The sequence below is a fragment of the Protopterus annectens genome, chromosome 1.part1, assembly GCF_019279795.1.
Source record: "Protopterus annectens isolate FY-2018-M chromosome 1.part1, PAN1.0, whole genome shotgun sequence".
In the NCBI taxonomy this organism is placed as follows: Eukaryota; Metazoa; Chordata; order Ceratodontiformes; family Protopteridae; genus Protopterus; species Protopterus annectens.
Genome location: NC_056726.1, coordinates 1,405,352,493 through 1,405,376,406, shown reverse-complemented (window position 1 = coordinate 1,405,376,406; position 23,914 = coordinate 1,405,352,493). Strand labels below are relative to the sequence as shown.

General features: G+C 38.6%; 1 protein-coding gene across 1 annotated transcript in view; it reads right to left on the bottom strand.

The window, feature by feature from the left end:
* ROCK2 (Rho associated coiled-coil containing protein kinase 2) overlaps window positions 1-23,914 on the bottom strand; it is a gene marked incomplete in the record, with an annotated part of 2,656,097 nt that overhangs the window by 2,100,886 nt on the left and 531,297 nt on the right. The window contains 2 exon segments of the mRNA XM_044082273.1: window positions 9,132-9,223; window positions 18,078-18,216. Of these exon segments, the coding sequence (XP_043938208.1) occupies window positions 9,132-9,223; window positions 18,078-18,216 (231 nt within the window).

Below are 23,914 nucleotides of genomic sequence, written 5' to 3'. Positions count from 1 at the left end.
TGTACATTCTTCTTTACTTCTCTCTCTAAATCCCTGAGGAAAAAAGTCTTTGAATGGATGAGGGTGGGGGTGGGGTACAGCCAGCTGCACCTAGTTCCTGGGGGGTCTATGTTAAATGTTTGATCATCCAAAATGTCGAACATTACATGGTCGAGACCAAATGTTCGACATATGGATGTTCGAACATAAAAAAAAAAAAAAAAGGAAAACACAGAAAAAAACACCAACAGTGTAGGCACTGGGGCAAGCCCCCCCTGCATCCCCACCCACCCTACTTAAATATACCAACTCAGAGACCGCACTTCAGTGCAGAAAAGGGAAATTCTCCCTATCTGCACCATACAGTGCCGTTGAAAGTCTATCTTCGAGCACTCAAAATTTCGAACATTTGGTCTCGACCATGTAAAGTTCGAAATTTTGAGCACTCGAAGATTTGACAGGTACCCGTTCCTGGTAGGGCTGGCCATAGATAAAATGGCACCCTAAAAAGAGGACTCTATGGCCCTTCCCCTGTGTAGACAAGCATGCACCACACTTTCCCAGTGCCTCCACCTCTTGGTTCTCCCCTCCATCATGGACTCCCCCCATAACATCCAGACTACACTTTTCCTACCTGTTTGCATAGTTCATCTTATTCTGCAGCGTTTTATTGCACCCTTTCAAAACACCCTAAATTGGCTTGATGGCACTAACAACTGTGAAAGTATTAAATGAATTAAGCTAGGGGATGCAGAGACCATTAAACTCTCAAAACCCATGGTGGGTCTATATGTTCTGAGGTGCACTTTGGAGTTTTTCCTCAACCTTTTTGTTCTAATGATTGCCTGAGCAAAATTCATGACTAATAAAAAAAAAATTCAGCCTTATTACTCAACTGTGCTTTATTCTGCATCCTTATAACACACGGCAACATACTGAAAAATGCACTGTGCAGTATATAAAATTAGGCTGGCTGGTTAGGGGCCACTGGGCACCCAGAAGCTAAGGGGATATAAATGCTCTGAGGTGCATTTTAAAGCTATTTTCCAACCTTTTGATCCAATGATGACCTGAAGTAAAACTATGACCAAATTCTTTAAAGGAAGAAATAAGCTGCGTCTGACAAAACAGCAGAACACAAATGCTTGCAAGGACACATCTGGGAATAGTGTTAGTCTCCCCACTCATCAAAATACCTTATGTGAACCCCCCTGGTGTTAGATGGGAATAAAGGCATGAATTACAAAGTCATATATTTCAAGTGGCTGCTGTTACACATATATACAGCAAGCGTCTTCAACTCTACCCCCAAAAGATAATCGCTTTTTGTGAACAACGATGTCGGACTGGGACAAAACAAAGAATACATGGAACACAGTAACACAGTTCAAGCTGTTGCAATCAGAAAACACACCTTCTTACCTCTACACCCCAAAAAACTAACCACACTTATACAGTCTGAAGTTTGATTTTGAGAAATGTGAAAAAAAAAATAATGACCACATCAATATATTCCAACTTACTGGTCCTAAACAGTACACAGTCACTATAAACTTGTCTAGTGACAATGTCTGCATATCTCTGACATTTGGGGGAGAGTGAAAAAAATAATGGCCACACTGCCTACTGCCCCTACTCACAAGCTAAAACAATATTCTGTGCACACCTCAGGGGGGTGATCAAAAGGCAAAGTAACATAACAATGACCGCACAGTCCACAGACCCCCCCAGATTCAAATATGCACACCTCCCCAGACCTCCCCCCAACACAAAAGCACAAGCTACAGCAACCGTCTGTGCATACCTTTAAGCAGGGTTCTGATTTTAGACTACATGATGTTCAGGACAGAGGCCACAAAGCTTGAGTCAAAATCCACTTGTATGGCCTGGAGGGTGGGATCTATATGTGCTTGACAATACTGTGCATGCTCACAGATAAAAATCTGATATATTTTTTTTTTTTTTTTTTTTAACAAATACATGCACAGACACTGCCTCTTTAAGCCACAAACACATACACAAGACACTGCATCTGAAAACTACAAACATATAAAAAGATACTGCCCATGAAAACCAGTATATCATGAGCTGTACTGATTTTTCATACAAGCACACACATATTGACACTCCCTCTGACAAGGCAGATCTACCATAAGATATATGCATGCACACACACACACCCACCCACACCACTTTCCTACAGACACACTAGAGGAACACCAGGTCACTTGCACCATGTATTTGGGATATTTGAGGAAACCAGATTACATAGATGGACCAACAAAGACACAGGGAAAGCATGAACAAAGAGGAAGCCTTGGTCAAGGACTCAAACAAAGCTATGTGCTATGAGATGGAAAATCTACTCACTGGGCCACTAAACTAATGATCAGTTACTTTCACACATCTCCTGCTCCTGACAGGCTACCAAAGATAGCCACTTATCATATGCAAAGCTAAATAATGGCCAACTTGTTACTCTTAAATACAGTGCAAACACACACACACACATGTATAAGCCATAGCAATACTGGTTTTACACAGGTTTTAGAAAACACATTGTTTGACACTACTCATCACACCAGATCAGTTACCAGTTGTTTAAGGGCAATCAAATGACAGGAGAGGTAAGTCACTTGTATCCTCAGATGACCCCTGTACCACTCAATTACATACACTTTACTGCAAACACCTCATACATCAGACTGACGTAAAAAATGCCACAATGAGATATTACATCTTACTTCACACAAAAGCACACTATGGTGTGCAAAGCCAGATCAGTGAAGGTTTAAACTGAGCAAAGAGTAAAAAAAAAAAGTCTGTAACTTGAATCAATAGAGCACTCCCAACCCCCCAGTTTACAGTCACTTCTGTGTTTACTTCAGACTTTTTACTGTGATAAAAATATGGCTATGCAATATATTCAACTATGTTTAAGACATTAAAGCATTCCAAGTTGCTTCACACAAATCACAGTAATCCTGCAAAGCCAAAATAGTAAGCAAAGAGCAGTAATTAATTTTCCTCCAGACAGCCCCAGCAACTGTAGCCAATGTGTCTATTATGTCTCAGATGACCCATTCATTAAAAAATGCTTTCTCAATTCATTGGTGAAAGAATCTGGGACAAAGCCAAAAATATCATGGAAGTGAAGGCCCAACTTCAAGGGGCAGATTTTAAATATTGCTCTTACATTCTTGGAGAGTTAGTAGAATAAATACATTTGCATAACTGTCACAATTCAAATACCCGACATTATTTAGTAACTGCAACTCTTTATGACTCACCAGAAAAACACACATTTGACGACGTACAAACCAACAACATTAACACAAACTTGGAAACATTCATAGCTCTCAATTTATTTGCTTAAGAATCAGACATAAAAGCAAAAATAATGGGGAAGGGGACAAGAAGAGAGAAGAAGTACCCAGAATCAGGGACAATTTTTAAATATTACTCTAATTTATTTTAAAATAGTAATAAAAAAGAAGTTATGCACTCACCATAAGGTTCCATGTGTGTTGTCCATCTCTTCCCTTATTCTCACTTGTGGGTAAGATCAATCCATCTCTGTGTTTTTCAAAAGCTCAAGGTCTTTAGCAAAACTCATGGGCATTCTCCCTTACCCATAATGCAGTTCCCTAAACCCTCATCATATCTTGTTTACCCATGTGAGAAAAACATTAGTGGAATTAAGATTGTAGGTTAAAATATTTATAGTGTAAGAAGCATAAGTGGTTTCTGAGGCTATACAGTCCAAAATATCTAATTACTACTATCTGTTTGCTCAGAAGCACTGGCAGGGGTAGGTGGGTGGGTTGTGAATAAAAGTAGAGATGGAGAACACACATGGAACGTTATCGTGAGTGCATAACTTCTTTATGGGGTGTTGTCAATCTCGCCTTTATTTTCACTTGTGGGACTGCGTCCCAAGCTACCCGATTCTTTGGTGGCTCATGGAAGAATATTCCTCAGGACCACAGAACCAAAGGATGCCCTACTTCTGGAGACCAAATCTACTATGTAATGAGTAATAAAGATATGAGGGCTTGCCCATGTGGCTGCAGCACAGATACTGTCCAAAGACAGCCTTGCTTGGAAAGATGAAGTAGCAGCCATCGTCTTGGTGGAATGAGCTTTAACAGGTGTTGGGAGAGTCTTGTTCTTAGAATTGTACATAAAGGAAATGCATTCAGAGAGCAATTTGGATAAAGTAAGCTTAGACACTGGTGTTAGAAGAAAAAACAAATAGTTGATCTGATTTTCGCAGTTCTATGTAAGCAAAAAACATAACTGTCTACGAATATCCAACAGATGTAATGAATATTCTCCTTTATTCTGAAAATTTGGGAAGAACACCGGTAACTCAATAGATTGACTGAGGTTACTTTCAGATGAAACCTTGGGCAAAAGGAAAGGTTGGTGAGTAAAGAAACTCTGTCCTTATGGAAAATCAAGTATGACGGTGGTGTGACAGATAAAGCTTGTAATTCTGAAACTCTCCTTGCTGAGGTGATAGCCACTGAAAACAGTGTCTTGCAAGAAAGAAATTTTAAGTCACAGCTAGCAGAAGGTTCAAAGGGAGGACAGATATGTGACGACACAAAATTTAGATCCCAAGGTGGAGATGGGTCTTTGTACCGAGGCCTTAGAAGTGTAGTTCCTTTAAAGAAAACTTTAGAAAGCCTGTTTGACATGACTCGATAGAAAATTTCTCCTACATGAAAATTTGAAATTGCTGCCAACTGAACTCCAAAGGTAGCTGCAGTGAAAAGCTTAGACAAGAAGTCTGATATAAAATGCAGGGGAGCACAGTAAAGGGATCAATCTGATTAGAATTAGCCCATAAACAAACTTCTTCCATTTTCCCTTATACAGTTTTCGTGTGGACGACTTCTGCGAAGAAATTAAAATGCATCTTACAAGAGAGGAAAGGGAAGGAAACCTGCCTATCAGGGGAATTGGAACAGCTAATTATTTACAAATATTTACGGTCGAGCTATTCAGATTCAGAATGATCACCAACCTCTTAGTCACTATTTTAAAGAAGCCTACGCATTCAGCTCCAGCAAGATTACAAATAATGATGCTCAAATTGCAAAAGTACAACTTCAAAATGGTCTGTACAAAAGGCAAACTTCTTTATCTGGCTGATACGTTATCCAGATTCCCCAGAAATACAACAGAACAGTTTCATGCAGAGAATTTTGCTTTGAGGTCATGGAAGTGTGTAATTTTTCTACCACAAGACTTGATGAGTAGAGCTCATACAAAGACTGATTCTATTTTGCAAAAGCTCAACCACTATATTACTGATGGATTGGCCGTTGAAGCAATCTAGTGTACCACGTGAAGTGCAAACATATTTTCCTTACATAGATGAGATGGTGGTGGAAGATGGCATTATTTTCAAAGGTCCTAAAATTGCTGCTCCTGCTTCCTTACAACGCGAATATATCCAGATTTTGCATCGTGGTCACCCAGGTTACGAATCTACCAAAAGAAGGGTGAGTAGGACTAATATTTTGGCCTTCTCTAGCAAAAAACATTGATAAAACACTATCGTCTTGTTCAGTATGCAACAGTACTAAACCACATTTGCAAAGAGAACCACTTCAGCTAAGTCAAGTTCCTGAACTACCTTGGTCAACAGCAGCCACTGATATACGACTGGAACACTCAGCATTATTTGTTTAGTGCTGGTACACTCTTATTCAAACTGGTTTGAGATTGAGATTGATTTACTAATCAAACATCCACTGCTGTTATCACCAAGTTGAAATGTCATTTCTCAGTCCATGGTAGTTCACAAAGTTATTTCTGATAATGGTACCCAATTTACCAGTCAGTTGTTTCAGAAATTTGTACAGGAATGGGACTTCGTACATGTTACTAGTAGTACAGAATACCAACAGTCAAATGGACTATCTGAACAGAGCAGTATAGAGTGCAAAGCAATTACTAGAGAAGTCAAAGTGTGATAATACTGATGTCATTTTCAATTTACTCAAGCTCAGAAACATACCCCATGATGATATACTTGGCTCACCTACTCAGAGACTTCTGTCTAGGCAAACCAGAACAACACTGCCTATTAGTTCCAGTTTATTGAGGCCTAAAGCAAATAACAACAAAACAATCAGAGCCCAACTATCCAGAAAGCATTCTTTCCAGAAGTCCAGCTATGTAAATCGAACACATTTCTTCATCCACTGAAAGGAGGAGAAACAGTGAGGATACAAATGGCAAAAGTTTTCGACTGGATTGGTCAAGTAACAAGTATATGTGCTGAGCAAAGATCCTACTTCGTAGAATCTGAGGGTATAGAGTACAGGAGAAATCACAGACCTCTTCTTCCTGTATCAGAATCGATATCACAGCATTGTTCCTGTGATACAGACTCTACATCTCAGAGCCATCCAGACAATATTCCTGTTGCAGAGCATGCCTTAACTTCTACTTCTGTTCATGATGTCGCCAAAGCTGAATATTCAGCAGAGACAGACCCAGTTGCTAGACCTAATTCTAATTTCTATGTCACATGATTTGGTCGTACTTCCAGACCTAGTGTGAAATACACAGCAAACTGGACATAACTGTCTATATGTATTTAGTTTTGTACAACTGCATGACAAAGAATTATATGTAACAATTGCATGTCAATTAATGTCGGCAATATTGCATGCCTAATTCTCAAACAGGAAGGATGTACAATAGTGTGTTGTACCTTTAAGAAGCATTTCAAGGACAGCACATACATATAAATACCAAGCACATGCTAGCTTCAGTGCCATTTTGAGAGTGCAGCCAGTGAGTGAGCATGTATGAGTGTGACAGCTAGTTTGTTTATAAGTTTTTCTAAGTTAAAATTATTAACCCTCAATCCTGATGTGTTTGTACATAATAAAGCTGCTAGAACAGAACTCACGAAGGCTTGTCTATTTTATACTGACTGGATAAGCGGCACTATGGATCTACACCTCCTTCCACATCATCAATAGAATGGTTTGGAGGGACAGTATATCTCAGAGCTGTTGGACATGCTCCACTTAAAGAAATCCCAATCCCTCTGAGTTACATGCTCTAGGGACCTAAACCTTGTCACCACAATAAACAGAACATGCTGGAAGGATAGATTCCTGTCCCAGAGACTTCTCATACTCTGGAACAGACTACCTATCTATGTCAAACAGAGCTCCTCATTAGCACTCTTCAAGAAAAATCTTGATGATTGGATGGGAAATAGGAAATTCACCCCGGGGATCACTTCTGTGGCTCTGCTCGACAGGGGCACAGGAAAATAATTTTCTTGGGTGGCGAAAGCCAGGGTACATTTTTGGCTAGGCTTATATAGGCTCTAGGGCCAATAGCCTAGTACCCAACTATGAACCTATGAAAATACTGCTGCTGTGGAACAGACTCCCCAGCCACATAAAACAAAGTTCATCACTGTCCATTTTCAAGCATAACTTATATCTGTGGGTGGGAAACCTAAATTCACCCGGAGTGCCCCCTGTACTACTAATCGATAGAAGCATGCATGGGTTCCCCTCAAATTATCTGTGGTATGATCCCAATTATTCTCATTAGGGGTAATATATAATTACAGACCATGGGATGGGTAAGACCAATCTATAACCACATGAGGTAGGTTATTTCAAGTACAAAAGGGGAAAATGGCTAGGCTTAAAATGGCCTGCAAAGGCAGCTAGCATAGTACTTAACTTAATCTTTTATAGGTTCATAGGTAGCTACATATTCATGGCAACCTATTACTTACTCAGTGCAGTTGCCCTTCTACCAACAAGAAACGTATGATCTTTCTATTTACTTCCTACAGCTAAGGACATACCAGGTGTATATTTTGTATTTTAAACATACTTGCTACAACACTCAGGAGAAAAAAGAGTTGCAAACCTCATATACCTTTTTTCACACTGTACATGACAAATAAGCAAAAGTCTTGTGTATATTTTCATTCACATATGCAAGGGTTCACTTTCTACAGCCATGCTACCTCATCCCTAAATAAAAAAAATACAGACTTTATATAAAGTTTATGTGCAGCTCACAGAGTTGTTACAAGCTGGTCAAATACAGTGGCAGATTTATACACAAATATCACAGCATTTATCTGAGATGTTGGAAGAAACCACAGCCCCGGCAAATAAACATGCAGACCAAAGGGAGGTCATGCAAACTCAAAAGAGAAGACAATTCAATCAGGAACCAAATCAAAGAACAAAGTTCTCTAAGGTGGCAACTCTTCTATTTTACACAACTACTAAGGAAGGCTCAATGTACTTCTGCGCCAAGGAGTATCAATGAACACAAACAGAGGAACAGACACTATAATTTACATATTCATTATTCCCATTTTGTGCATGTTCCATTACTATTTCAAGTTATCACCATACAGTAAAAGTAATGGGCTAACCAGTACACTTTTAACTATACCATGCAGGAAAAAAACATAAAATAAAGTGTGTCTATTTCCCTCTTAAATCACAGATAATATTACTGGCCAAAAAACAGCCCAGCTCAGTGCTCAATGAGGATGACCGTTAAAAGGACATGAACAAATCTGGGGAGGAAGAATTGTAAACTTTGATTCAACATGGCCAAAGATCATCAATTGTTTGAGTTATTCATGTCATACTTCACTGCAGTACTGAAGTTATATGACAAAGTTGACAATGAAATACTCCATAAGATGACCGGTACTGAAGTACTCCTAGCAGAATGATAGTAAAACTTTAATCTGGAATCACAGACAAAGGTAGTCTTGAAATTAACTGTGACTCTTATTGCAAACATGCTACCTGTTCAACACATTTACACCATTTACCATACAAAGTGGTCATGTACCAGCCTGGACAAAAATGCAGCAATCTATCCATCCATTATCATGGTCTCACTTAGTCTTAACAGTAGCATAAAGGACGATTGTAACCATTAAGTAAACAGATGGTGATAAAGTACATTGGGGAACATATGAATAAATGTAAAACATTATTCCACCTACAAGCACTGTATATCACTTAAAACCAAAGTCACCACATTTAACTATTACATAAAACATTCCCCCATCCTGCATGCTAAACTTTAACACTTCCAAAATAGATAAAAACATGGACTGTACTTACTTTCACGTATATTATCCCATGTCCACTGGTCATTTTTAAAAAAAGGATGTTGCTTAATTTCTCCAACTCCATTTCTCCCAAGTCGTACATCCCTAGAGATTGCAACCATTTCAAATGTTAGATACACATATACCAAGAAAATGTTTGTGGCATTAGTATAACTTGGTCTTAGCCCTACAACTTAAAATGCATGCCGATTCTTCAAAAAAGTCAAGCTCAATATAGGAAACCAAACAGCATGAATGTCATGACTTTTGGAGATTTAACTGTACTCACACTGCCTATTCCTGCAATCCATTTACTTTTTCTATTCTACACAATGAAATAACTATGAAGCTTTAAGACAGACAGTGCAAGTTTTAACATTTATTTTTCAACTTATACCTAGAAAAAAGTTGGAACAGGAATCTTAAAAACTAGCAAGCTTTTTTATAAAATACAAATGATACATGCATTTTAACATACAAAGTACGACTACTTGAGGTATTCAACATAAGTACAGTTTTTTCAAGGAAGAAATTGTTACGGTAATACAACTGTCATTGTTCTAACATGTAGCAGTCATTATTTTGATCATTTCTTCCAACCACTGGTCCTGTAACACTGACGTCTTCAATGACTGCCTGCTTCTTTTGCAACAGTCAGTCCCCATTATAAAGGTAGTGTTAACCTGTACTACCTTTACTACATCCAGTTAACAGTTCACTTAAAACTAGTTAGTAAACTCTTCAATAAATAATAAGTATAAATAATAGACATGCACCTTCCATATCAGCTGAACTGTGACAAAGTTCTGTGGAGAAAGGATTTCCTTTTCTGATATCCCAAGTTTGGTACAATACAGAAAACTTGGAAAGTACCACATTTGGGATTATGTATTCCTCCTGCCAGGACAAATTAAAATGTTAGGCTGGGGGGTGTCCAACTGTTGTACTCCCCCAGTTCAAACTCCTCCTGCCAATGCAACAAATAGTAAACACAACATTAAAAAAGTGCTCTTGCTTAACTTGCAGGAAAATGCATCCCAGGGAACGATACAAGGAAAACAGGCAACCAATACAGAACTCCTTCCCCTATATCAAAAGATTTATCTGTCATTATGGACTTTAAAGGCCATCTGCATTTGGTAATAACTATGATGGATTTCTAATAGTAGATACTTTTTAGATTTCTAGGAAGTCAGAGGAATGTTAAGGGAATGGGGCTTTAAAGGTTGACTTCAGAGTCAGGGAAATGTTAAAGGCTCCTCCAGGTCCTGTGGTCACAGTTCAAGCAATAATGCCTGGTGAAGGTGTGAAATAATGACCAAACTGTCACACAGCACACAGTTCCACAGGAGACACATTCTTGGAACAAGCACTAGAAGAACTTATACTCTGATGGAGTGGCACATGACCGAATTTTTCAATCGTCCAATCGGCAGTTATCCACTAGGTTACAAAAGAAAGCAGTTGGCATTCTACTTATATAAAGGTTTGCCAAGCCACTGCTAGCCCGTCCCTTAAACATTCTGAATAAGACAAACAATATGATTTTGTGAACCAATTAGCAGATACATTTGTTCTGGTTGTGCATTATACTAATGGTAATAAACTTAGCCCATTGTGGACTACTACAGTAGAAAAGGAAAACAAAATTAAGAAAAAAGCATTCTTACTTGATTGTTTTTGTTAACTGGTTAAGTACAACTGGGCAAAAAAAAATTACCTTTTTCAGTGAAGGTTCAGAGAGATAAGCTCCAACAAATATAAACAGGAAAGACAAAAGTAAAAGATTACTGATTAGTGGCAGATTACAATAAGGGTGAAAACAGGCAGCTGCCCAGGACCCATAACCAGCCAACAAAACACTCATTCCATTCTTGCCCATACAGCTACATGCCGCACAGTCTTTTACTCCCCTCGATTAGACATCTCAGAAGACACAGCACAGGAAGTAGCACAATTAATTAGTAAAGGCTGTTTTGAATTATTAGGTACAGTTGGAGGTAGTCAGCTGCTTTTGCTCACTGCTTGATGGATGCTGAACATCCTTAAGTCTGTATGATCACTGCTCTGAATTACCTTTCTCCCTGTACTTGATATCGCTGCTTTAATTACAAAGATGTGACTGCTACCTCTCTCCTTGTACTCGCTGTTGCTTTGAATTATGAAGTACGCAACTGCTACCTTTCTCCCTGTACTAGCTGCTGTTTTGAAGTTTGAATTTCACTTATTTTGTACTTGCTGCGGGTTTGAAATAGACTGCTGCTTTTTGCATCACTGGATGTTTAGCGTCAGATGATTGCTGCTTGAATTAACACTGCTTTGTTTGAGACAGATTGGTGTGTGTCTACTTTATAGACTATAGATTAGTACTAGGCTAACTGCCCTTGCGAGCCATTTTAAGCCTAGCCAATTACCTGATGTGAGAATCAAACCCTGCATCTTGTGTTTGTAAGGTAAATAACTTAACCATTATGCAAACATCCCCTGTCTTAATAGGTAATGGCTGTCAAACCGGCAACAGGTTCAGTTACTAGGCATATCATCCAAAGGACACCCCATCCCCCATAAAGGCAGCACTGCAATATCAGCACTCCATCTACATGGTGTCGAAGTAGAACCCACAGCCTTCTGCACCCAAGTTAAGTACGCTACCTGTTGTGCTACTAACACCACTAAAGTTAGTCAATAACGCCAGTCAGTCATTACATAAAAACAGATTTATTTTGCCATCATCAGAAACACTGTCTAGTTAAGCGACTTGTTCAGCATCACACAGTAGGCAAACAGAGTTAAGAGGCAAATGGAGGTAGATAGTATCAAACCCTACAGCTCTGATTATAGGAAACAGCTCATTAACAGATTAGTCTTAATTATCTGCATAACTACCAGACATTCACACACTTCATTTTCTGAAGAAATACTGAAGATTAAAAGTTACTGAGGTTTACAATGAGTCAGTAATGACAGCCATTAGAGTTCTGCGCGATATTAATGTGTTGCTTCCTGTAGTCAAAAGTACAGGATTTGAATCTTTTCACCTCCATCTGCCTACTATGTAACTTTGAGCAAGCTGTAATTGATGTCTTTGTGCCTGTAAAAATACTTTGTTCCTGTATGCCACTATTTCGCTCAAATTATGAATTAGCAAAGTAGGTAAATGCTGCTGTTTCCTGTGTCAAGGTCTGAATCCTTCCCCCTTCATTTTTACAATATTCTGACAGTTGTTACAGGTAATTAAGACAGTCAGCTGTAGTCCCTATAGTACAAATTTTGACTTCCTCCAGCTTTACTTGCCTACAGTGTGACCTTCAACAAGTTAATTAACCAAAGAGTGCTTTGAGGCAACTGAAAATTTGGGCTAAGTTCCTTCATGGTCCCATGGACTGCATGTCTATTAACTACCTATGAACCACAGTAATTATGGTGTACAAGAAGGAAAATGATGGTCGTAATCAGAAGCACCATCTTATGAGCCATGTTCTTTGGGTACAACTCTCGATTTCTTTGGTTTGTTGAATACAGACAGTGTGTTTATTAGTTAGCTGTGCATAAACTGGATAGCATGAAGTCTAAGGGTTTAAAGTTAAAATGTTTTTAACTATGAATACATTTTAATTTAGCCTGTTTTTTGCGGGCATGTAGGTATGAGCTAGTTGCTCAGCATAATGCATTCGATATTATCCAAGTGCAACTAACTCTGGGCAAGACCGCAATCCAGATTGTAACTTGCTACAGATCCCTACCATGCCCCAGGATTCCCACTCCTCATTTCTTGAAAATATTAGGGTACAACCCAACACCCTAATAATGGGCGATTTCAACTACCCCACCATTAACTGGGAAAACTACTCGTGTACCACCTCTTTTGCTCAATGTTTTCTGGAATTCATAAATTCTAATGCCTTGGATCAACTTATCCATACCCCCACTATGGGCAGCAATATCCTAGTCATTACCAACATGGGCCACTGGTGTTCCACACCAGAGGTCAATTTCTTGTTGGTCAGATCCGACCACAAGCTAATCAGCCTAGACATCTACATCCTGCCCCCCCCCCCCCCATTAGGGAAACCACTGTAAAAAATTCTCCAAAGCCAACTTAAGACAGAAGTGGCAAACTTCACGACACCCATACAGACGGAAAATAAAGGTACAACTGCTGAATCCTACACAAATGCACTTTATAAGCACTTACACGACTGCATGAACTGTGCTATCCCTAACAAAACCAAGATGCTATCCTCCAAAAAAAGGAAGCCAATCTGGTAGTCCCCTGCCATAAATAAAACTCTACAACAGAAGAAAGATAGTGTTGCAAAAGAGAGTAAAATCCCCATGATTGGAGGAACTCCCTGGTCAGCCTCAATAAGAAGCAGAGATCCCTCATAAAATCCTCCAAAGCTAGTTACGAAAACAAAATCGCCACTGATTCTAAAGACAACCACAAAGCATTCTACAGCTATGTCAATAATCTCAATGGCAACACTCAGATCTGCTCTGAGTTACAGCACAAGGGCACTAAATATACAGTACCAACTGATATTGCCAACATCCTGACAGCTAGGTTCAGTGCTAACTTTACCCCCCTCTCACTCTCTAAAGGGCCCATCTCTATACCAGAAGAATGCAAAGTTCCTGTAATCACAGCAGCATAGGTAAAAACCACACTCTCCAAAGCCAAGAACACAGCATCCATGGGACCTGACAACATCCCAGGCTGCGTTCTACAAGAACTACAGAATTAACTGGCACCCCACCTAAGCAACATATTTAATCATAGCCTAACCTCAGGCTTTGTGCCCACTGAATGGCGGACAGCAACGGTTCTCCCACTCCATAAAGGGGGAGCCACCATGGACCCGAGGAACTACCACCCCATTAGCCTAACGAGCCTGGTCTGCAAGGCCATGGAACATATCATCATGCAACTTATAAACAAAGACATTGGTAATCTCCAAACTCTGGACCTCACCCAGTTCGGGTATGTAAAAGGCAGATCATGTCTCCTAAACCTGACAGACTTCTTTGAAGCAGCCACCAAAGCCGTAGACGAGGGTAAGGTGGTTCACACAGTCTATCTAGAACTCGTCAAGGCTTTTGACACCATCCCCCACTCTGGAATTATAGATAAACTCACTAAACTAGGTATAAATCCCTTTGTCACAAGATGGGTTGCCAACTGGCTCACTGACAGAACACACACTGTGAAATTAGCAGACTTCAAATCCGACTTCAGACCAGTAACAAGTAGAGTACCACAGGGTTCAGTCCTGGGTCCTCTCCTGTTTGATATCTACTTTTCTGAAGTACAGGCTAACACAGACTGTCTTTGGCTAACAAAGTTCGCAGATGACTGTAAACTAGGCGCCATAATCGAAACCCCTAACAATGTGGACATCCTACAAAAGGGCCTCACTGAGACAGATGCCTGGTGTCAAAGCCATGGCCTCAAGCTCAATGCCAAAAAGTGCACTGTCATCCCCTTTGGTAAAAATTCTGTACCCATGAGCTACCACATAGGTGGTAGTCTACTTAACACCGAAAGTGTGATAAGAGACCTTGGGACACAGGTGGACAGTAGTCTCTACTTTGATAATCACATCGCCACAGCAGTCAGGAAATCCTTCTACATGGCACACCTCATCACAAAACGTTTCTCATCCAGGAAAAAAGAGGTAATTGTTCCCCTCTACTCGTCACTCATTAGACCCACTATAGAGTACAATGCCCCTTTTGGTATGTATCACACAAGACATCTACAACTGGAAAGGCCGCAGAAATACCTCACAAAGAGGATTATCGGCTTCAAACCGATGCCCTATGCAGACCATCTCAAAAAACTCCAACTTTACTCCATCGCATATCGCCTACTCAAAGGCGATCTCTGCCTAACATACAAAGCTATGTCAAACCCAGAGCTGTTGAACATGCTCCACTTAAAGAAACCCCAATCCCTCAGAGCTACACGCTCTAGGGACCTAAACCTTGTCACCACAATAAACAGAATATGCTGGAGGGATAGATTCCTGTCCCAGAGACTTCCCAGGTTCTGGAACAAACTACCTATCTATATCAAACAAAGCTCCACATTAGCACACTTCAAGAAAAATCTTGATGACAGGATGGAAAAGAGGAAATTCATCCCAGGATCACCTCTGTGGCATGGCTCGGCAGGGGCACAGGGAAACAATTTTCTTGGGTGGCGAAAGCCAGGGTACCTTTTTAGCTAGGCTTATATAGGCCCTAGGGCCAATAGCCTAGTACCTACCTATGAACCTATGGTGTTTGTGCTACAACACTTTGTCTAACACCTAGTGGAGATGGTTCCCTATTACCAGATCACAGACGCATTTAGTCAAATGCGTCTTGATCAAACTGAAAAGGCAAAATAGCAAAGCGGCTTTTCAGCGAATTCTTTCTCAGGAAAAGAATTTGCTTGGCCGCTTTCATTACTTTGCCGTTTTTGGCACTGTATTGCGATCTTGGAGTTGGCATATTTAAGTAGGGGGGGTGGGGGGCACAGCCCCGCACGTTAGGGAGTGTGGGGGGGGGCAAAGCCCCCCACATTATGTAATGTTTTAAAGTTTTTTTTATTTTTTATTTCGGAACAGCGATTTTTTTTCCCCTTGGAAAAAAAATCGCTGTTCTGAGTTTCGACGTTGTAAGCTTTCACTTGCATGGGGTCGATTATTTATCATTCGCTTTTGTAAGCGTGCGATAATATAATACAGACCCGTGCAGATGAATAAGGCTATGAGCTGTTAAAGTGTTGCTTCCTACAGTAGAGGGTTTGATTCCTTTAGCCTTTATTTGTCTGCTGTGTGACTCAAGACACAATTATTTAGACAGTGCTCCTAGGCTGCTGCTGAAGGACATTTGTGTCCAGTGGATTGCCCCAGGCTGCTAGCAAATGTATCACACATTTGTTTTCCGAATTCCTGCATCCTTCACATGACTGCTAACTGCTGCTTCATTATATGACATTTGATTAGAAATCCTAAATGGACTGTCAGCAGCCTTTTCACTAAATACGAGTTTCAAGGGAAGAGAAGTTTACTTTCTCATCTCAGGTGTTCTATGGTCTGTATGCAGAGGACTTGAAAATGGGTAAACTGACTACATCTATAATAGATAGGGCATGTCTGCAAAAGAACTTCATTAAATCGACCATTTGGGCATATGAGAATAAGATTCTTATAAATACATCAAAAAATTAAGTACCTGAAATTTGGGAGACAGACTGAAGGGTGATTATGTAATACAGCACACATGGATTGAGACTGTAGACTTGTTTAAGAACTTAAGTATATGGGTAGATCCAGCTTGGAGTTTCTGTAATCATAATTAGTTATAAAACTATGACCTGTATAAAAAGATGTACAAAGCTCTACTAGGAAAGGCATCCTTGCTGAAGAAGTCAAAGGGAAGGGCATCTTGCTGCTCCAGAAGTTTTAAGATTGTCAACTGGGGGGGGGGGGGGGGGTCACTGTTTTGAAATACAAGCATTTTTCTGCAAGTGAGAAATTAGTTACTTTCCCCAAGACAGAATAAATAGCAAGACTGAAAGTTCTATAATGGGATCTGCCAACTGCACACAAGCTTCTTAGTGATTTTTTTCTGGTATTATCAGCCTCAGAAACCTTATGAACACACACACAAAGCAATAGTGCTCAGAATATTACCACAAAGCAAAAATGTACAATGTGCTGAAAAAGTTATGGTTACTTATAATTCTTGAACATGCCCTGGTAAACACAGTGGGATTAGAATAGCAATTGCAGCATAATGAACAAAAAATGTCAACTTCAGTGGCATACAGTGCTAAAAAAGCATTGACTATGACCTCAACAACCATTGTTAGATTAGTGGCACTGGCACCTGATGTAGCTGGCGTTGGAGAAGGACCAAGTAACAGGGCTAGCTTCTCTTCAACTGAAGGGTGTGAAGCACATGATGGGGGGACTGAAGAAACTTGTCGGAGTATCTTGTTGCATAAGGAGGGGAAAACAATCTGATAGCTTATATCACACAGGGAAGTGACAAGCCCATTGCTGACACCCACTAGTGGGCTAATGCGCTATATTGTAGTAGGAGGGATATACTGGGCATTTACAGGCAGTCAGTGAGAGGTACTTAATGTTCAAAGAAGGATGGGCCAAAAAATGAATGACCACACTCCAACAGTTCAAGCCCAGCAAGGCTAGAAAAAATACCAGGAATAACGGATAAACCACTGAACGTTACTTTTATTACTGACAATTGCTACGGAGACAAAACTTGGTTTAGCGCTTTCATCTAGATAACTAGATTTCCTCAGAGTTCTGAGGAAATCTAGTTATCTAGATGAAAGCGCTAAACCAAGTTTTGTCTCCGTAGCAATTGTCAGTAATAAAAGTAACGTTCAGTGGTTTATCCGTTATTCCTGGTATTTTTTCTAGCCTTGCTGGGCTTGAACTGTTGGAGTGTGGTTGTCATATACAGGAATTTTCTTTGGGCAAAAAATGAATGACCACAACATGGGCTGCTTTTCTTTTTTAACACATCACACTGCTGGAGTCTTCAGTGTGGGGAGAAGACAAGCCTGCTCTTGGAACCAAAAAAATGTCTGGAAATCAGGTAGGATGGTGAATATTCATTGTTAGACGACATTTCATTCATCATAAATAATGATGTGGCATGGACCCCTATGATGACATATTGCGTTTACTATCAAATGTGGTTGAAATGCATTTTAAGAATGAATGCAAGCTTTTCCTGGCTGGAAAATCTCCTATATTTTCCAAGAAGCTCAATACTCAATACACCACCAAATTAAAATCAGTCTATATAGTTACAGAGAATTCATTCAACAGATTGACCAAAAATGATAAAGTATTCATTGCATCTATCTGCTATTTCTAGATAGGCATCAAGTCCACTTCCTGCAACTCAAACAGTAATTCATCTTTTAGATATTTACCTTTCAGTTAAGAAGGCACATATTAGATCTTTGGCTTGCTTTGAAATTTCAATATCATCTGGAAAATTGAGTGAGTTCTTGTGGTCCATAATTTTACTATACGTTCCCACTAAAGAGTCTGCATAAAATGGTGTGTCACCTGGAAAAAAAAATGCAGTTTTTTTTTTTTATCTGAAGACAACAAATCAGTAAATACAGATTGTGCAAAAGTCAACACTTCACTGTTAGCAGCAGCAGCAACAAAAATGCTCGTCTTATAAACACTAGGTCTGGTATGCTAAATAATGGAGATATACTTTTTCTAAAAAGCACAACAGATATGTTCTTATATTATCAGATGATCTACAAGAGATCCTTCCCCATTTACTTTTATCCCAAATCTAACTACACCATATAGCAGCTCTTCCATGGTCACCCTACATGACGCACTCTCTCTCTCATGGAGACAGAGCCCACTGATCCATCAGATTTCCTAGATGCAAGAGCTAGATACAGACTAATGACCCATTAACTTTCTTAAGTGACAGCCATACTGGCACATCTGTTCTTCCTGGAGGTTAAATTGAAGCTACAGGGAGGATCGTCATCCCGGAAAGGTTCAGCAATTTCTACATCTGTGATCGGACATTCACTGTCTTGCATAGTTTCAATATTGTAAGGTAGATTCTTACTTTGGTACTAAACTATCAACAGGAACTTAGATTGTTTTCTGCAAAGTCTTGCATCTGAAGATGTCCACAAGCACAGTCCATGCATGTTGTGATGTAATGTGCCAGCTGTATAAGAATACTCATCTCTATAACCTCCAGTATGCCATACTGTCACTACCAAGACCATCCTATATATTAAGGGAAAAAAAAGCATATCTGACACTATATTATTAAACAAGTGATCTAACAATACCTACCCACAAACTGTGGATTCTAGCAACAGCAGCTGACCAATGAACCACTCAACTTCAGGGTGGAGGAGGGGGGGCAACAACTGAGCAATCAAACAGGGATCTCTCACAAATTAAACTACCATCATGCACCCACTTCAAAGCTTTACTTAAAGTGCACCTAAAACATGCTGGCTATGCCCTTGTAACTCTCCCCTCTAACTTTTCCCACTCCATCTACCCTCTACCTCTCTTCCACCCCGCAAACTACCTTTGATTACAGCAAGCTCTGATACTTCCATGCCTATCTACTTATTACATGGCAGTAACTTCTTATTGTAACAATTGTTAATATCTGCTATAACTTTGTGGATGGAACAGATGCTAGTTATCTACTGAATGTACTATGTTTGTAATATTTTAATTGCTAGGATTCTTCATCTGTAACTATGTCTGTAATATTTTAATTGTGGAGCTTTTCTCCCCAGGCCTCCGCTGAAAATGGACCTGCGTCCAGTCAACTTTCCCGGTCAACAAATGTAAATAAATAAATAATAAAATTGTACTAATCCACATCAAAGATGCAGTGTCCAAGAAGAACGATGCCCAAATGTACTCCAACTCCTCCTTCACTGTCAAAACAATAATGCTAAGTGAAATGTCTGCAGTAAAGACTATGCAGCTGTAAACACAAACGTGCAATACAAATATCCTTGAAGTAAACAATGGGGGCTGCCATTCCCGTGAGTGGCACAGACTTTGGCCTCAGCATTTGCCAAAAATCAGTCAGCTATCTGATGGTGAAAAAAACAAATGATGCAACTGACAGTCAACTAAGAAATTGTCTGCCAGGCAACAATAAGATCTTCCACCACTGTGACAAAGGAGAAAACAGGTTTTTAATCTTAAAACTACATTCTCTCCTCCACCAGAAAAACAGCTGTCAATACAGGTTAACGAACCACTGTACCCAGATCTCTGTTGCTGAAAACCTAAACAAGTTTCATAGATTTGTGCAGGGGCATCTCCAAAACTATCTTTGGAAGAAAATGTGGATTCATCCTAAGAGACACTTTGCTGTTGTAAATGAACATGAATCGCAGGGTTCCCTGAAACAAATTAATATAAACTTTCATGACTCAAGAACTAGAAGCTTGAAAATACTTTCAGCTAAACACTACACAGTTATATCCATACTCAGAAATAAGTCATCCAGAGCAGACAGAACATCAAGTGATGCTGTCAATCTGCCTTTTAAATGAATTTCATCCCCTTTTTAAATTTTGATCATTCAGTTAACATCTTTAACGTGAAGGTAACCAATGTTCTCCAAGAAAATTTACAAGAGAAATGCATGCTCACTGGTTTAACAGCCATAAGCATTCTAACTAAACAAACACATCAAGACAAGTTAATATTTGGACACTCACTCCACAAAAAATGGACAGTTCGTTCAGAATAAAAGGGGCTGCATTTAAGGCAACCATTTCTGGAGATATGATGCTTATTATTACTATTGTTAAATATAAAGGAACATAACAGATTAATAAGATTGACCAAAAAATAAATACTTTGGAAAGACTGCTGGCTATTAACTATGACAAATATATTTTGGCATGGAAAAACAATTACAAAAAAGATTAATTTTAAAAAGTATTTGAAATGAGAAAAATAAACTAAGTCTACACATAAAGTCTTATACTATGATAAAACTAAAAGCCCTTGGTATCTTAGTTTTGAGGTAAAAAAATATTTACATTACATAATGAATAATTACAGACACTAAATAATACATCACCGATTAGCTCCTTACTTTCCCGCAATGCACACTAGCCCACTTAAAAGTAAACAGAAAAAATAATGAAATGTCTTCGAAAAAAAAAACTCTCATTTTCTGTTTACTAAACAAAGGATTGTAAATAAATTATCTTAAAAAATCATCTAGCCATGATGGCTTTACTAGAGAATTGTATATGACTTTCACATACTGAGTTCCTTACTTCATTCCTCTACTGCATTATTTAACTATATATTGGGATGGGATATTCCCAATACAATGACAACTGTGGCTCCAAAGCACTGTATTTGTCATTTAATGCAACTCACTGTCACCTTCTTATGATGCACATTAACTGTACTGTCTTGCAATGTGTTGCTCTATATTGCTCCAGTGAAGCAGAGTTGTGCTGAAAAGAGTCTGTGGAGCAACAAACTCACCCAATAACCAAATAATTAAAAAAAAAATGGACTTGAACCAGAGCATTACCATTTGATTTTATATTAAATGTAAATTAGGAAATGATAAAATGACCACAATTTAAATAAAAATACATCAAATAATTTTCCTTTTCAGTGTGGATTACATACATTGTAAACATCAGATGCAAATAAAGGTCTTCAAATGATAACACATTCAAAATAATCTCAATTATTTTCTTTACCATTCAATAAAAACTAGATGCAATCAAAGCTTTTGCTTTTTGATTTAATACTGAAATTACATTCAGATTACATTTCCAATGTTCAGAGACTACAATTCAGATGGTTAAATATTAAGATGATTAAAACATTTATATAGACACACATGCTACACATGCTAAAAACAGAACAAACAGTTTACCATCTCAGTTTTGTATTAGGACAGATGTTTGATAAAACTGACCCTTACATGCATCTACTTTTATCACTACTACAAAACCCAGCTTGTTTACCTTACACAATTTACTTTGAAGAACAAATATGAACAACTATAAAATCAGGTTTTATTTACAAACGTGATACCATCCTTAGGGGTCCAGAATTTACTGGATAAAAATGACAAAGGAACCAAGGTATTGGGAGCAAATAACTAGAGCGGGAAAGATGACAGAATGGGAAGACACCAAGAACTTATTTGGACTGCAGGTTAGTGATTTCCTTCCCTATCAGGGATTGACATCAGACTATAGGCAAAGAGAAAGAAATGGGGGGGGGGGGGAGTCCTACATGAAAGACAAGCACTGGTACAGTTTTTAACAGAATCTAGAATAGAAGTTGCCATTAAAAAAGGACTAATTAGTACAGCATATAAAATATTGCACAATTACTATAATAATCAATCAGAGGAGGTTAGAAAGGCTTGGGAAGAGAGAGTGGATAAGCAATTCGCAAAGAAACAATGGGAGGATATATGTATGTCTCCCAAATATGCAACAAAATCTAGAAGATTTAGGATTTTTGCCTGGCAATGTTTACATAGATATTTTTATACCCCAAGTAGACTCCAGAGAATTTTTCCTCAGGTAGATAGTAAATGTTGGAGGTGTGAAGAGGAAGAAAGAGGTAACTGGGAAGATATTTTCTGGGAGTGCGGTGAGTTGGGGGACTAAGGACTCCCTGCGGGATGCACTGTTAGAGATGCTGGGTGGGCAGATTGATGCGACAAGGGAGATTATTTTTCTGAGCTATGATACAGAATCGGAATTGCCTAGACATGGTAAGGCCTTGCTGGGTTTCATAATGGTGGCTGCCAAAAAAGCAATTACTAGAAAATGGAAATCAAAATATACACCAACTATAGCAGTAGTAGTGAATATAGTAACAGAGATAAAACTTCTAAAATTGAAATCTTTAAAAAAAGGGTAGGAGCAAACTACACAGGAAAAATTGGAATTATGAGAACAATACATACAAGGGAGAAATGAGGCCTAAAAGGGAGCAGGACTTAAATGAGCTGTGTAATGTTTGGGTGAGAATGACTGGGTATATTATAAGTGATGTGTAATGTTTGCAACTGGGAGCGTGTCAGTATGGTTTGTGATGTAAAATGCTTGTGACTACAATTATGTCAGTGTGGCTTGTTTTCATTTATAGAACTGTATGAGTGCATATGTTGTAAGCGATGGTTTAGTGAAGATGCTTCTTGTTTAAAAAAAAAAGTAATCAAATCAGTTATGTAATACTGCTTAGGTTATATGAAATATAGTAATATATGTCAAGTATAATGTTTATGTTAATGTAGTTTGATTACTTTTCTATGAATGTAAATTTGCCTGTCAAGTGATAATTCAACAAAGGTGTACGAAAGAAAAAAAAGGTGATATCCTTCTTAAGAACAATTACGCAGAGGAAATACACAAAAAAGCTCAAGCACTTAATACTATTCAAATGTTAAGCGGATTAAAATAGAAAACTTAAAGATTACATACAAAACAAGCAAAAATGATGTTAATGAAATGTTTATTCCTTTAACGGAAAACTTTACATTTTTGATCATAAGATATTTCTCTGCCAGGTAGAACAGCCAAGTACAATGCCATACAAATGAAAATTAAGTGCTCAACATAACAACAGATCTTCATGAGCTGTAATCATCCACTTCAAACTGAAGTATGGTCACCTCTGGCACTACAGATTCAGTATTACAGTATTTCTCAAAGTTAGAACACTTCAACTAACTTCCATAATGCCCCTCTCTTCTTCAAATCCAATTTACTGGAATAACACCTGTAACAACCAATCAATAAACATTAAAACTTCAATCCATTTTTACATAGGTATTATTATACCCCAAGTAGACTCCAAATAATTTTTCCTCAGGTAGATCACAAATTTTGGAAATGTGATAGAGAAGAAAGAGGTTACTGTGGAACATATTTTCTGACAAGCTGGCAGAATTTAAAAATTCCCTGCAGTCTACTTTATCAGAAATATTGGGTGAGCAAATTAGTATAACTAAGGAAATGATTTTTCTGAGCTATGATACAGAATCTGAATTGCCTAGCTACCAAAAAAGCAATTACTAGAAAATGGAAATCAAAGTCTAAACCAACTGTACTACAAGTAGTGAATAAAGTAACAGAGATAAAACAACTGGAAATGGGATATTTAGAAAAGAGCAAAAGTAAATTACATATTAAAAATGGGAACTGTGGGAATAATACATGCAGAATAACGTTTTGGAAAAGGAATGAGGTAT